The 14,529-nt window shown below is 41.4% G+C and overlaps 1 protein-coding gene across 2 annotated transcripts in view; it reads right to left on the bottom strand.

Moving 5' to 3' along the window:
* Positions 1–14,529, bottom strand: part of AATF (apoptosis antagonizing transcription factor) — a 102,179-nt gene that overhangs the window by 29,523 nt on the left and 58,127 nt on the right. For both annotated transcript variants that reach the window (XM_020890055.2, XM_020890056.2), the window contains exons 9-10: positions 7,179–7,246; positions 5,165–5,245 (exon numbers count right to left, since the gene is read on the bottom strand). In XM_020890055.2, the coding sequence (XP_020745714.2) occupies positions 5,165–5,245; positions 7,179–7,246 (149 nt within the window). The remainder of the gene's footprint in view (positions 1–5,164; positions 5,246–7,178; positions 7,247–14,529) is intronic.

The raw sequence follows: 14,529 nt of genomic DNA, 5'->3' as shown, positions 1-14,529 counted from the left end.
CAAAACACAGTATGACATTTCATTATTAAAGGCCTGAGTTTAATTCATTTACATTAAGATTCTGCTTAAATCAGGATCAAATCCACTTATAGATAATGCTGAGTAAAATACTGGTAATTAATAATTATAATTATTTCCCCAAACCAGCATATTTCTTTTTTTTTTTTTAAGTTATTTTCTAGCATCCAACCAGCAAACTGTTAACACCCAATCTTACCAGGCTGATGCCACTGACCTGTTATCACTGAAATTAATGTTTCCACAAGGCAGTGTTCATCTTTGCAGTGATATTTTTTTTTTCTCCAATCCTACCACAAACAAACAGGAAAGCCTGCCCACTGGTGGAACCTAGTACCAGTGATGACAGCTGGCACACCACCAGCTCTTCTGGGGGTCTAATTTAAGGAAGTTATTTACGACATGTATTCTCATCTATCCTGGAGAAGAAAATGGCAACCCACTCCAGTAGTCTTGCCTGGAGAATCCCATGGACAGAGGAGCCTCGTGGGCTACAGTCCATGGGGTCACAAGAGTCGGACACGATTGAGCAACTAAACCCATTCTCATCTTGCCTAGGCCCTTTGCTAAATCCTTCACGGCAGAGTTCTAATGTAGCCTAGATATCATTTCGGTGCCTGATAAGTCCTGGCCAGAGAAACAACTCAAGAGCCACAGGTCAGAAGTATGGACTCTGGAATCAGACCAGTTAGCTTAAATCTATGTTCATGATTACTAGCTCTGTAACAGTGGGTGAGTCATTTATCTTAAATACTTTACATGAGTTAGCTAATTTCAATCTGCATGACAGTCCTATGGGAAGTGCCTTCTATTATCATACTGGCTTGACAGATGAGGAAACTGAAGCAGAGAGAGATGTTAAGTGACTTGCCCAAGGGGTCTCAAGGCCAGTAAGTGCAAGAGCCAGATTTCAAACCTGAACATTTTAGCATTGGAGGTTGTGTCTTTTCCACTTCTGCACGTAAGCTGCTCTGTAGTGCCCGACAGAGAGTTATATAAATGTTAGTTGTTGTTATTGCTATATATCAACATCACTGATTCTGACCACATCCCACACATTCATGGTCACAAAGAGGGCCTCAATGAACACGGGTGATGAAACGGCAACACGATTCAAAGCATGTGACCTTATTTAGTACTTTTCTGTTTGCTTCTTGCGCTGTGCTATAACTGTAGACTTGTGTGAAAGTTACAAAAATAGTGCAGAGTTCATGTACGCCTTTCACCTAGCTTCCTCGAATGGTAACAACTTATACAAATGTAATTATCAAAATAAGGAAATTAACATCTGTATAATACAATTAACTAAACCATAGACCTTATTCAAATGTCCCCCATTTTTTGTCCTACTGTCCTTTGTTTTTTCCAGGATCCAATCTAGGACCCCATAGTGCAGCTAGTTGTGATGCACTCCAATCTCTGACAGGTGTTCAGGCCTCCTTGTTTTTCAATGACTTGCTACAGTCAACAGAATAAAAGTCCAAGTTTTGAGCATGACAACGATTTAGCACCCACTTATTCACACAGTCTCATCTCCTGTTATTCCCCCATATTTACTTCAAGGCTCTGCCAAAACAAATGAACTTTGGTTCCCAAAACAGACAGGGATATTTGCAAGCCTGTGTTTTGAAAAACATTATTCTTTTTTATTTTTATTTTTTTTCTTTTATTTTTTTTTCCATTTATTTTTATTAGTTGGAGGCTAATTACTTTACATCATTGCAGTAGTTTTTGTCATACATTGAAATGAATTAGCCATGGATTTACATGTATTCCCCATCCCGGTCCCCCCTCCACCCGATCCCTCTGGGTCTTCCCAGTGCACCAGGCCCGAGCACTTGTCTCATGCACCCAACCTGGGCTGGTGATCTGTTTCACCCTAGATAATATACATGTTTCAATGCTGTTCTCTTAAAACATCCCACCCTCGCCTTCTCCCAGAGTCCACAAGTCTGTTCTATACATCTGAGTCTCTTTGAAAAACATTATTCTTTTTGGCCTTTCCATAGGCTAACTCTTCCTAGTCTGGTCAGTGTGAAGTGTCAATGCTGTATCTCACAGAAAGTCTTACTTGATAAGCGGGTTAATTTTACTGTCACAATCATCCAAAAACATGTCTGTGAGGCACTACAATAGGCAATAAAGTCGGAACTAACTTGAAAAAATCAGCACAATTCTTGCCCTCAAGGGACACATGATTATAGATATTTGCCCTAGCAGCTTTAAAACTCACAAAAATACAATAATGTAGAAAAGACATCTTTTGCTCTTTTCAATTCTTTTCGAAGAGCATATATTTGCAACAGCAATGCCAACAGGTAAACACAAGAGAAATCAAAGAATCTAACACTTTCAAATGTTTATTATGTGCCAGACATAGACACATTATTTGAATCCTCAAATCAAATCCATCCCTCAAACCAAATCAGGCTTCCTTGGTGGCTCAGACAGTAAGTAAAGAATCTGCCTGCAATGCGGGAGACCCAGGTTTGATCCCTGGATCAGGAAGATCCCCTGGAGAAGGGCATGACGACCCACTTCAGTATTCTTGCCCGGAGAATTCCATGGACAGAGGAGCCTGGAGAGCTACAGTCCACGGGATCACAGAGAGTTGGACACAACTGACTGACTCTCTCTCTCTCTCTCTCAAACACACACACACACACACACACACACACGGATTAGTATCTCCACTTATTAAATGAGTCAAGTGAGGCTCAGAGAATAAAGAGCAACCAACATCATATAGCCAGTCAGAGCCAGTCTCCTGACTCAAATACTGGGCTCCTCCCTCGAGAGAACATTTAAAGCCTCACAGAGCTATTAATTAATTAACCAGAAGTATAGTTGATCTACAATACTGTATTAGTTTCAGATACACAACATAGTGATTCAATATTTTATAGATTATATTCCATTTAGAGTAATCACAATAAAATAATGGCTATATTTCCCTGTGCTGTTAAATTTATCCTTGCTGCCATTTTACTTTGTATACAGTAGTTTGTCTTTTAATCCCCATCTCACCCCTCCTTCTCCCCACTGGTAGCCACTAATTTGTTCTCTCTGTGAGCCTGTTTCTGTTTTGTCATGTACATTCATTTGTTTTATTTCTTAGATTCCACATGAAAGTGATAACATAGAGTATATGTCTTTTTCAAAGTTACAATTTAAAAAATGCAGTATTGGAGAAAAGTCTAATCTCAGAATTAAAGAACAGGTACTTATTCAGCCTGATCAATTATAAAGTACTAGTAGTAACATTCTTCTTTAAATCCTACCAGGGATGGGGGTACAGAAGAGACAGGTACCAATGAGGCATGTAAGTGAGTAAGCAAGTAAACGAACATTCCAGTAGGAGACTGATCCAGTCTTGGGATAACAACAGCAGTAACAATGATAGGAATAATGGCAAAAACACTCATATAGTGCTTGCTATGCCCTCATTGTTGTACTGTGTTAGTCACTCAAGTCGTGTCCAACTCTTTGTGACCCCATGGACTGCAGCCTGCCAGGCTCCACTGTCCATGGAATTCTCCAGACAAGAATACTGGAGTGGGCTGCCATTCCCTTCTCCATGCTATGTTCCTGGTGCTAGTCTAAAAGCTGTACATACATGTACACATTTAATCCCCATAGCAACCCTACAAGTCTGGTACTATTATCAACCCCTTTCTTACAAATAAAGAAACTAGAACAGAGGGTTTAAGGGTCTTGCTCAGGGTAACTACTAACTGGTGTCAAAGGTGGGATTCAGACTTAGGGAGTCTGGCGCTTGAGTCCATGCTCTCAACCAGCACATTGAAAACAAAGGTGGGGGAAGCAGAAAGGTTTGGAAACTTCAGCACATGAAAAAAAGTTAAACAAATTATAACAATTTAACATGAGATTTGAGAAAAGTGACTTTCAGTCAAAAGACAATGAAAAGCTACTATGCACTTCTGCAAACTTAAAGGAAAATAAACATTTCCTTAAAGGAGATCAGTCCTGGGTGTTCACTGGAAGGAATGATGTTGAAGCTGAAACTCCAATACTTTGGCCACCACATGCGAAGAGTTGACTCATTGGAAAAGACCCTGATTCTGGGAGGGGTTGGGGGCAGGAGGAGAAGGGGACGACAGAGGATGAGATGACTGGATGGCATCACTGACTCATGGACATGGGTTTGAGTAAACTCTGGGAGCTGGTGATGGACAGGGAAGCCTGGAGTGCTGCGATTCATGGGGTTGCAGAGAATCGGACACGACTGAGTGAATGAACTGAACTGAACTGATGAGTTCTGTTAAATACTAAAACAGGTTAATTAAAGTAGTGGAATCTGCTTCTTTGAAGGTACTTAAAAATGAGATAGATCCACATTTGTCCAGAAATAATTTTAATGACAGGCAGGCTCTAACAAAAATGTGGGATTAGCTATCTGCCTAAAACTGGCCTAACACAATGAGTTTAAGATGTTTTTTCCCAATGTGCACTTGAATTACCAGTAGTTTCTTTGACACTGAGGCCTTGTGTGAGTGATATAATATATAAAAATAGTCACAAGGAATCTCAGTCTGAAAGCACAGCAATGTCACTTCTACTCTGGTTCCTTCTTTGTTTCCATTCTTTTTAAGACTTTACAGGGCTCACAAATTTGAGAACTCTCCTACACTCAGATAGGTTTCTGTATTCTCATAAAAGTTACACTCCTCATCTCATTTAAGCACAGTGTTAACAATCTCTGGAAGCCTCCACTTTTTATCTTTTTAGCATACTAGGTACATGCATGGCATCATGAAAATGGACCAACATAATTCTGCCAAATAAGACTCCAAGGTACAATTTTTACATTGTAATAAGGAAATCATTTTTCAAAACTAAGGCAATTTCAACTCTCTTATCTTCCTTTTTAATTATGTCTCTTTCAGGGAAATACAAATATTATTCAACCTATTCATTCACAGCAGTAGAACAGAAAGTAACTGACACTATCTTTCCATTTCAGAGTAAGAAAAACTGAATCTCAAAAAAGTCTCAAGTATCGCTCTAGTGATTTTTCTGCTCCTTAAAAACAGAATCATTAGAAGAAATAGAAAAAATGTCATAGCCAACATGGAAAAGAAGTAATAACACACAATGTTAACATTTATTCTAAAAAGTAACTCACCGAAGTTTCCTTCCTTTGCTGGCTTTTCTATCTACTTTCTTGTGGATTTTGCTTCTTAGCTTCTGGATTGCAAGCCACTGCCTGGAAAATTCACAAGTGACGTTATGCATCATCAACAGAAATAGTTACACGTGTTAACAAATCGGAATTTTTCTCACTAACAACACTGCATAAAGAAATCATTCAACCTACACCAAGCTCCTCAAGAGAGACTGGGGCCAAAGCGACTTATCGATTGAAGAGGATCTGTGCAATGGTGAAAAAACAAATGGCAGCTGGGAAATTCTCCACAGATTTGGTGAACAATGCTCCTTAGCATGTGGAGTTACTGTGACAAGCACTAAATCTACCAGTCTGCAGGGAAACTCGTCAAACTGAGTGTAGCTCCTTGGGTTTGCTGTTGATGTTTAGTTGCACAGACTATCCTATGACTAATAATGCACCTGCTGTTTGGTTTGAACATGTGAATTCTTTAAATCTAATTTTCCCATTGTTAATACCCAGGTGCTTTTCCTTGTGCTTTCCATTTTTTCTAAGTGTTAAGAATTATCTGCTAGTAATACTAGCTTTATAGTCATTTTATTTAATTTTCATTTCGGCTACATTATTTCAGAATCTGTTGCTAAAAGGGAAAGGGCTTCCCCCCTCCCCCCCAAAATAATCTCAATACCAAGAGCCCCCAAATAATCTCAATACCACTGTCACACCTAAAAAAATTTAACTATCAAATATTCAGTCTTTGAATTTTCCAGATTATCTCAATTTTACAGTTGGTTTGTTTGAATCAGGATCCAAACAAGATTCGTATATTCAGCAAGTCATTTTAAATTAACAGAAATTCGTTTTTCAAATAAAGGATACTGGGCTAAGAAAATCTTCATAAATTGCTTATATGAACAAATGTGGGGGGAAAACGGAGAAACGGCAGCAGCTAGTCATCTTACCTGACTCATATAATGAAAGTTCAACATCAAAAAAAAAAAAAAAAATCTAGGGAAATCCAATTACTGTAATCTTAATATAATCTTAATTACCATAATCTATTTTATTGTAAAGTCAGATAGATGTACAATATAATCACCACTTAAATGCAATTTGCTCGATCACATTAAATTTATAGTGAACAGTTCTCTATAGCATACCAGTGATATACAAAATATTAACATCCTATCCTAAAATTCAAAGGTTTTACTCACATAAAATTATTTCATCAGCACAAATTTTTCCTTGTGATCTCTCAGAATGCTGCTCTTCCCCAGAACTCCATTCTGACACCTGCAGCTTTGGTTTCCATTTATGCTCTTGCAAGTTACAGCTCATGGCTATTTAAATGTACACTATTCATTAGGTGGCACTTTAAATGTCCTTTTTGTTTTCTAACCACAGGACAAAGCGTACGCACAAGGGTCTTCCTTTACTGTTTTCCATCCTACCCTGACATCTGGGCAGTGCTGCGTCTAACTGTGAGTTCCACGTCTAACTGTGCGGCAGCTTTCACTGAAGGGGCAGAGGTCTCAATGAGAGCAGACTTACAGAGCGAGGAACCGGCTATGCCCAGAGCCAGGTCCCGACAGCTGACAGCACATGTTTTTATCCACTGATCAGAGACTGATACAGATGTAATTGCAATGCAAAGAGCTTAAAATGGACTTTATGAAACACCTTAAAATAAACACTTACAGGTAGGTATTGGTAATCTCTTATTCAAATGGCAGTTATGGCAATGCAGAAGAAACAATTTCCATCACTTTGTCTGTCTAGCTCTCGTTACCATGCTTAACTTTTTTTTTGCTGGCCACGTCACACAGCTCACAGGATCTCAGTCCCCCAATAAGAAACTGAGCCCTTGCCAAGGCAGAGGAAGCCTGGAATCCTAACCACTAGGCCACCGAGGAACTCCCAGCTTTCATAATTATAGAACGAGTTGTTGCCTTGGAAGCAGAATTAAGGGGACTCAGATGGAGAAACTATTACACGGGCTGCCTGTATGAACAGAAAGCCATATCCAAGTTACCTTCCCATGGCCACCTGATCATTGGGGTCCAAGGAGCTGGTCTTCCGTTCTATGAGTTCTCGGAGGAGCTACAGGAGAAAGGAAAGCAAGTGACTGTCAAAGGGCACAGGAGGAGCTCTGAACGGCACAGCGACAGCTCTGAAACCGCGATCAATAAGGGGCAGCCCAGTGGCAAGAGCGCGACCGAACCCCCAGTAACCCTTTCGTGTTTATGTATCTTCAAAAAGGCGGCTCTCACAGTAACTGGGGGCAGAAGTCCATTCGGAAGACTTATTGTCCTGCAGTTCATCCCAAACAGATCAATGAGTGTGCAACATCCCCTTCGTTCTTTTTATGATGATTTTTGTCCTCCTCATTGATATCAATGGAGAATCTTTAAAAGGTCAGGTGGGAAGGGCTGGGTGGTGAAAAGGAAAATGCATTGGCTTCTCATCCACAGGATAATGGTACGTGTTTAACTTCTGACCTATAACCCCAGCAGTCAGGACGGTCTTCTTAGGCAAAAAGCTTTTGCTGGAGGTAATTAGAACTGTGGCCTTTCTGCTCTTGCTTTCCATACCTGATACTCTACCATGCTTACGAATAAATGTCTTAACCATGCCGTCTGCGATGCAGTGCTCAGATCTGACTCTTGCGACCCCACAGACTGTAGCCCACCAGGCTCTTCTGTCCATTGGATTTTCCAGGTAAGAATACTGGATCTTCTGAATACTCGAGGGGATCTTCCCGACCCAGGATCAAACCTGCATTTCCGGCATTGCAGGCAGATTCTGTACCACTGAGCCTTCTGGGAAGCCCAACCATATATGACACCAACACATTTACACATTAATTTTAAGAGGGAACCTAAAGAAAGTTCTTCTCTGAACACAACCCAGACAGCCAGTCTCTCATCGCACACAACTAACTCCATGGGAACTAAACCACTCTCCAACTCTCCTCTTAATCCTGGTTAGTCCCCCGAGTGTAAGCTACGTCTACTTCTCTAGCTCTCACACAACACTAAAGAATTTGCATTGGATCTTAAAAACTCTTGGCCAGGAGAAGCAATAGATTTAAAAGTTAGACATTAAAGGAGGAGAATTTTAACTTATAATAATAAAGCTAGATTATCATCTCTCCTACACAAGTGCTATGCACAGGGAAACAGCAACAGAGATTAAAATTCCAAAAATCTTCTGAAAGAAATCCTGAAAATAAACCCCTTCCAGCTTGTCACCAGTCAAGAATATAGGTTTTACTTTAAAACTCATTTCTTCACAAACATAAGTAATTATTTTGTAGATAAGGCACAGAAGCAACATATATATAGTTCACCAAGTTAAATAGTCGAAGTCTGAGGGGAATAAAGAAGGGATACATTCCTACAGAAAGCAGTTCACTAATTGTCATTTGCTTATGTAAGTGGGCACTGGGAGAAGGAAAACAAATTTGTAAAAATATTCATTTCCATATAGGATGAATCTTTATTGCAAAAGGGAAAAGGCAATCTCAATCGCAAATAAAAAAACCCCCTGTGCTGCTTTTTCATTTGCTTATTTTAGACATTATTACCGTGGCAATTATGTTTAAAAATGTGGGGACCGGAGGCCTCTGTTTTATTATCACTGGAAAACAGCAAGCTATTTCTCTGCCCTGTTTATCTGATTGACTCCCAACATCTTTCTGGCAGCCAATCTATCAGTTTATCTCCCCTACTTCATCACAGTCACTTCTGGCAGCTGAATACAAGATCCAAACCCAGTGTTACACGGATGCGCGACACAGGGACCCATGTACCACTGCCACTCTGTGAGCAGCCGCCCTTCAGGCTAAGCCGAAACGGGCTCCGGTTCCTGGTCCACAGCCTGTCAACAGCAAGGCTGCGCAGGCAGAGGGGAGACAGGTCAACAAAAAGAATTTGTTTTAAACAAAGAAGAATAAAAAGGAAGGAAAACATACTGACGAACCTGCTTGCAGAACAGCAATGGAGATGCAGACAGAGAACTGAGTATTGGACAGGGTGAGAAGAAGAGGGAGAGGGTGAGATAAAGGGAGAGAGTAGTGTGAATCAATGTACACATGTAAACAGATGGCCAATGGGGATTTGCTCTATGACTCAGGGAACTCACACTGTGCTTAGATGCTCAGTCCTGTCCAACTATCTGTGACCCCATGGACTGTAGCCCACCAGCCTCCTCTGTCCATGGGATTCTCCAGGCAAGAACACTGGAGTGGGTTGCCATTCCCTTCTCCAGGGGATCTTCCCAACCCAGGGATTGAACCCAGGTCTCCTGCATTGCAGGCAGATTCTTCACCATCTGAGCCACAAGGGAAGCCCCAGTGGGGCTTATTCTGTAATAATCTAGAGGGGTGGGAATGGGTGGGAGCTGGGAGAGAGATTCAAGAGGGAGGGGACATATGTACACCTATGGTTAATTCATGCTGATGTATGACAGATATCAAACCAATATTGTAAAGCGATCATCAATCTATTAAAAATAATATTTTTTTAAAAAGGAAGGAAAATAAATAATGAAATGAGTACATCTCGTTGCCCTTACCTTGTTCCAGCCACGTAAGAGAGAACAGTCACCATTCCTGGCTTTCCTGGGGCTGTGATAGCCACTGGAAGCTCTGGGAAAACTGCCCCAGCACAATGGGGAAGGCTGGAACAGGACCCCCACAACCGCAGCGGGTGCGTGACACACACAGCGGTCCCTGCGATTCCAACACCAAGCTGGTGCAGCATTTACTCTCAAGCACCCTGTCTACTTTACACATTCTGGGTTGCATCTTCATTACCTTGGTGCTTTACACAGCTATTCTTAGTCATTTGTAGTTAGGAAGAGAGTTTTATTGGTCTATCTGGCTGAGTCTAGGTTATTCATTCAATCCGATGTACTCATTCAGTGTGAAAAGATCCTGTTGTGTGCAAGGCAGGAATAAGAAAGCAGCAAGAAAATACAGGTAAATAAACTCTTCTCCTGGCTATTGCCATTTCCCACAATTTCCCACAGCTCTCACTATCACTAGGCTTAAATTTAATTAGGAATACTGCTTTCCAAAAAGTTGCAGAAAAATGAAGTTTTAGGGATACTGATGGAAGAATTTAGCTTTGCTTCTTTGTTCAATTTTTATGGCTTTACTTACGAACAAACTTTTTCAATAAAATTCAGGTTTCTGTTAGTTACCAGAGGTTTTTTATTTCAACAATAATGATACAGTATCTGTAATTTTCTATGTGATCCGGAAAATGGAGAGGTATGTGAAATATTTTTGTTCTAGTCTGTTATAATTCCTCCAGAGAGTCAATTCAGAAACAATTCTCTAGTTCTAGGGGAAAATCTCACATGTGGGTGGGTTCCGCAGTCAGCCCACAAAAACCTATGTGACCCATAACCACATATGCAAGGAATGGCACTGACAGTACTATCAGAATCTAACCAGCAGTTATCATACTCTGCCTGGAAAAAGGTATGCTGGAGTCAGTTAAAAATGGCAGGCTGAACACACTGGTTTATCTCATCTTCCTTCTCAACTCCTCCAAGAGATAGTAGAGGAGGAAAAAAAAAAAAGATGTATTAACCCACAAGAAAAAAAGAGGAAAGGGAGAGCTAGTGAGAGTAGATTTTTCACAAAATTCTCCAAGATGGGAGATGAAGGAGCAAAAAGGAAGTTATCGCCTGAGGGCCCACCGGCAATGAAGGTGAGCGTGAAGCGGATCAGGCCCATGGAACCCCTGTGAACAGGAGCTCTGAGGGTGGTGCCCCTGGAAGGCGGCGGGTGGAGAACCACGGGCCTTCTGGAGTGTCCATTCGGCCAAGTGACTGCCCCCCGGGAGAAAGGAGGCTCAATTCTCCGGAAAAACGGAGTCACAGAAGCTCCAAACTGAGAGATACGAGGTACAGAAGGCTGACGTCTGAGGCCTTCTGTCTCCCTCCCCACCCTGTGCTCAGGACACTGTCGCCATGTGATAAGTTCCTAGGCAGGAGAGCAGGGCAGTGTTTTCTGGAGGAACTGCATGGTCATCCCCTTGCTCCCCAGAAAAGGAGATATCCAAGTTCTAAGAACCAAGAGGTCAGTTCTCAGCAAAATTACATACAAAGGAGACAGAAAGCTCCACCCGGGTTTCAGAGCTATTTTCCAATGCTGTACTCTGAAACATGAAGGATCCCCAGCATCTGAGGAAAGCCTCAGACACAGACTAAAGGAAACAGGAAAAAAAGCAACTCAAGAAAGCAATGCAAGGAACAAACAAAACACCCACACACAAAAGAAAGAAAAGAGAAAAGAACTCACAACTCCTCCTCCTCCTCCTCTCTGAGGACACCCTCAGAGAAGTGAGAGAAAACACACTTCCACAAGAATGGGATGCTATGAGAAAACAGTAAAATGAGAAATTGAACACAAGAAACGTTTAACATTTTCAATAGAAGAACTGGAAGACAAATGTACAAAAATCTCTCAGCAAACAGATAATGTCCCTTGATTATCTGTGAAAGAAGAAAATAACTTAGGGGATAATCCAGGATGTTAAACACCTACTTAACAAAGGTAGGGAGAAAATTATTAAAGAAATAATTATGGACCCCCCCCCCCCAAATTGAAGGATGGGAATGAACTAATAATCACCACCCAATGCAACCTAGTGCAATGAAGGAAAAAGAACCTTTTATAAGACACATCGTCATGAAATGTGGAACTCTAGAAGCAAAGAGACGATCCTAAAGGGTGAGAGGAAAAATAGGTCACATGTACAGAGGGTGACTACATGGCCCCACCTACCACAGAAAGTCCTGGCTAAAGTCTCCTGCCCTGCTACTTCTTCAGGCTAGCACCTCAAGGGCCCCGGTCTTGACAAAGAATTACACAGTCATCTGAAACATTAAGGAACATAAACCTAAATGGGATCAGACATATCAATAGCAATAACAGATGGCAGAGGACAGCAGAGCAAAACCTTCAAAATCCTGAGGAAAATGACTTTCAACCTCAAGTTCCATACACAGCCAAAGCACTAACCAAGGATGAGAGTTCATAAAGCATTTCACACAGGCAAGGACTCAATAATTTACCTTCCACAGGCTCTTTCACAGGAAGATGTGCTTCAGTAAAATGAGAGCATGTGGCCAGAAGGACAAAGACAGGAGATGTCTTTGGAACCCTTTTTTGCACCTGCACTGCTTGGAACATGCTTCCCTAACCACTAACTGGCTTACATCACACCCTCTGTGTGTGTGCTCAGTCATGTCCGACTCTTTCGTGACCCCATGGACTGTAGCCCACCAGGCTCCTCTGTCCGTGGGATTCTCCAGGCAAGAATACTGGAGTGGGTTGCCACTTTCTTCTCCAGGGGATCTTCAGACCCAGGGATCAAACCCATGTCTCTTGCATCTCCTACACTGGCAGGCAGATTATTGACCACTGCGCCACCTTCTCTACCTCCTTGCTAAATCTCAGCTCAATTACCTCCTTCCTCAGGAAAGTCTTTCTTAACTGCAGCCCTCCATACACATTCCTATGATGTTCCTGCTGTATTTAATTTACATTTTATTAGTGGAGTACATAATTAATGTCTATTTCCTCCATTAGCTGACTGTCTGCTTCGCAGAAAGCAGAGAATGTAACAGTGTGCTCACCACTCTATCCTGTTCACTGGCCCACTGAAGGAGCTCAATAAATACATATATGCAAAGAGTGGGGGAATTGTTTCTGGCAGAAAATATCAAATTTTTATTTACTTTATCACACACACACACACAGACACTCCTTTTGTTTTTAAACAAAAGGAATCATACTGTGTAATACCTTGCTTTTAATCCAGAGTACCACTATCTACCTAAGCAATTGGGGAACCTCGTGGTTTTTAATCTCTTGGCACTAGTGATAAAGAACCTGCCTGCCAGTGCAGGAGAAATAAGAGACATGGGCTCGATCCCTGAGTTGGGAAGATCCTCTGCAAGAGGGCATGCCAACTCACTCCAGTATTCCTGCCTGGAGAATCCCATAGACAGAGGAGTCTGGCGGGTTACGGTCTACAGGGTCTCCAAGAGTCGGAAAAGACTGAAGTGACTGCACAATTATCAGTACCTCCTCCTCCTCAAACAACATTCTCTTTCTCCCACATCTTGCACAGGGCCTAGAGAACTGTGTGGTTTAAGTGCGTGGGAATTACCCTTTTTTTAACCATCCCAAGAGAACCTGAATTTTTTCAAAAACTACTCAATCCAAATGAATGAAAAAAATCTCAAAACACTTCTCATTATTTTACTGTTAAAATGATGTTGATCTTGCCTCTCTCTCAGGTCTCATTTCCCAAGGGAGAGAGCTGGTTCTTCTCAGGAAACAAAGAGCAGGCCTTTTGTTCTTCATCTAACCACCTCCCCCATGCCCCCTCATATGTGACTCTTTTTGTAGTATCTTCAAGTTGGTCTTTTTACTACAAGAAAGGTGTCTTGACATCTTTGTAATAAAGGAGGGGATTCATTTCATATAGTGTTTTCTATTATCAGTGTTTCTTTTATTGTTTGTCAAATCCCAGTTGCAGGTGCCCATCTCCCATCTTCTAAGATCTAATGATTCTACATATGAGTTTTCAATTCTGCCCCATGGTTCAACATAACTGTAAACATCGCCCAGGAAGTCCATAAAATGCCATGGCTTTGGAGCCTGACATACCTGGGTTCTGTGCCCTTTATTAGATGTGAAGTTTGGGACAAGTTATTTGACCCCTCTGAGACTTGGTTTCCTCATAATAACTGTACCTCATAAAGTTGATTTACAATCTTAAAAGATGATAAAAGTAAAGCACTTTGCAAAATGCAAGTGTTCAATAAATCAAAATACTGTCGACATCAGATAATGATACTCACACATAAAGACAGAACTCAATTTGGGACAAAAAAATTCCATAGCTGAATCACCACAGCTGCTAACAATAACAATGAGCAAAGATGATAATTCAAAGTTCCTTTCTACTGATTGCCAACAGTGGATAACAAGTAGGGTATGTAACGAAGAACAATCAGAATGGAAGGTAGAAAGGGTAAAAAGCACAGAAAAGACTCACAAAAGTAGTGAGTCAATACCTGAAAAGCAGATTGTTATTTGAAGGACTTTTTCCAAACCAAACCATGATTAATTTGGGCACAAGTGATCCTCTTCTTTACCATTTATTCTATTAGGACAACTAACTGAGCTTCCCTCTCCAGGACCTGCACCCAGCCCATCACCCTCTGCTCCCACAGCCACCCTCCACCTCACCCTGCGCAGCATCCTATCCACCCCCATAAGGCCTCGATCAAACTCCCGCAGCCTTCTCCAGTTCTCCCAGAACGTTACAAATCTCCCTTCTCCTGAATTCTTTATC

This window comes from Odocoileus virginianus, chromosome 17 (assembly GCF_023699985.2).
Source record: "Odocoileus virginianus isolate 20LAN1187 ecotype Illinois chromosome 17, Ovbor_1.2, whole genome shotgun sequence".
In the NCBI taxonomy this organism is placed as follows: Eukaryota; Metazoa; Chordata; class Mammalia; order Artiodactyla; family Cervidae; genus Odocoileus; species Odocoileus virginianus.
The sequence above is the reverse complement of the archived record's forward strand: the minus strand, read 5'-3'. Positions and strand labels throughout refer to the sequence as shown.